This window comes from Argentina silus (genome assembly GCF_951799395.1).
Source record: "Argentina silus genome assembly, chromosome: 8".
In the NCBI taxonomy this organism is placed as follows: Eukaryota; Metazoa; Chordata; class Actinopteri; order Argentiniformes; family Argentinidae; genus Argentina; species Argentina silus.
In genome coordinates this window covers 18,522,735-18,524,242 of record NC_139662.1, presented here as the reverse complement: position 1 = coordinate 18,524,242, position 1,508 = coordinate 18,522,735, and the positions used below count along the sequence as shown (strand labels likewise).

General features: G+C 47.1%; 1 protein-coding gene across 1 annotated transcript in view; it reads right to left on the bottom strand.

The window, feature by feature from the left end:
* The window catches only part of LOC310808737 (synaptotagmin-2-like), a gene marked incomplete at both ends in the record, with an annotated part of 10,944 nt that extends 10,097 nt beyond the window's left edge, over positions 1-847 (bottom strand). Inside the window, 2 exons of the mRNA XM_083675802.1 lie at positions 3-160; positions 658-847. Coding sequence (XP_083531928.1) covers positions 3-160; positions 658-847 — 348 coding nt within the window. The remainder of the gene's footprint in view (positions 1-2; positions 161-657) is intronic.
* Between the last annotated feature and the right edge of the window lie 661 nt (positions 848-1,508).

Here is a 1,508-nt window from a genome sequence, read left to right as displayed (position 1 = left end):
ACCTCTCCTTTCATGTTCTTCATGCTCATGTCACCCTTCCCTTTCTTCCCCTTCTTGTTCTTCTTCTTCTTGCAGCAGCATTTCTTGACGATGCAGAAGCAGCAGGTGAGGATCAGGAGAGCAGCAACCACAGCGATGGCAATGATGGCCCAGGAGGGCACTGAGGTAGACGGACAGGCAGACAGAGAGACACGCACACGCACACGCACACGCACACGCACACACACAAACACAGACACACAGACACATAGACACACACAAATACAGATGCGCACACACACACACACACACACACACACACACACACGCACACACACACACACACACACACACACACACACACACACAGAAGAGAACAGTTTGACATTTGACCAACCCATGATTCCTGTTGCTCATTAATGTGTGGGGCCAAAGTCATATATTTGTTAGGAGACGCTAAGTTAACAATTAGATTTTGTGCAAATTAGATTTCAGAGAACGACAGAACGCCCTTGATCAATATGTAATAAGGGTATAATGTGGCTGTCGATGCCTGCGAGGAGGGAACAGATCTAATTCCAAAGCCATTGTTTCATCAATATGGACAGGTGTGGGTGTTGTTGTTGTTGTTGTTGGTGGTGGAGGTACATCCCCACCCTCTGACCACCAGCCACTTACGTGGGATCTTGTCGATCTCATTAAGGAACTTATTCTTGATCTCGTCGAAACCGTCGTCCTTGTCGACAGCTGAAGAGTTGTCTCCTGCGGTGGAGGCGACTGGGGCGGGAGACACTGTTAAGGCACTGGCCCCAGTGGGCTCTGGTCCGACCATGGCCTCTGGCTTTTTCTTGAACAGGTTCCACTTCATCCTCAACGTCTAGGCCACACACAGTCCCTGCGGAACAGAACAAACAGAACGCTGTAAATCCTGAGCAAAGAAGGACACATATCTGACATCCAGCAGAATCCTGGACACCACCAAAGCTTACATGCAGATTCAAACTGCATTTTTAACCCCTGTGGTCCTCTGTGGCTCAGTTGGTAGAGCATGGCACTAGGTTGTGGGTTCGATTCCTGCTGGGATCGTATATACTGAAAAATGTATGCACTCACTGCGATGTAAGTCACAATTGAGTTTGGATAAGCTAAATGGTATATGGCATATATTATATATAACCCAGGCCTATGACTTTTGCATCATGTTGCATCATTTGTAATATGACAGTGGTTCATGGAAAACAGAAAGAGAAACAGTGCAGTAAAGTGTAGTAGTGGAAAAGTAAAAGTACACTTCTTGAATCACCAACACAAAATGTAGCTATCATTCTCTCGTGCTGGTGCCACCGTCCAATTGTACCGAATTGTTCAATCATTCAGGGCTCCTATCAGCGCTCAGTGTCAAACTGTGACAAGTGCAGCTGAGAGCAGCCCGGTGCCAAAGCAATGAGTGATTGAGTTGCCGCCGGATCCAGAGAGCTGCGAAGGATGACGAGCGTAATGAAAGGAGACTCCTCTCTTTGATTTCATTA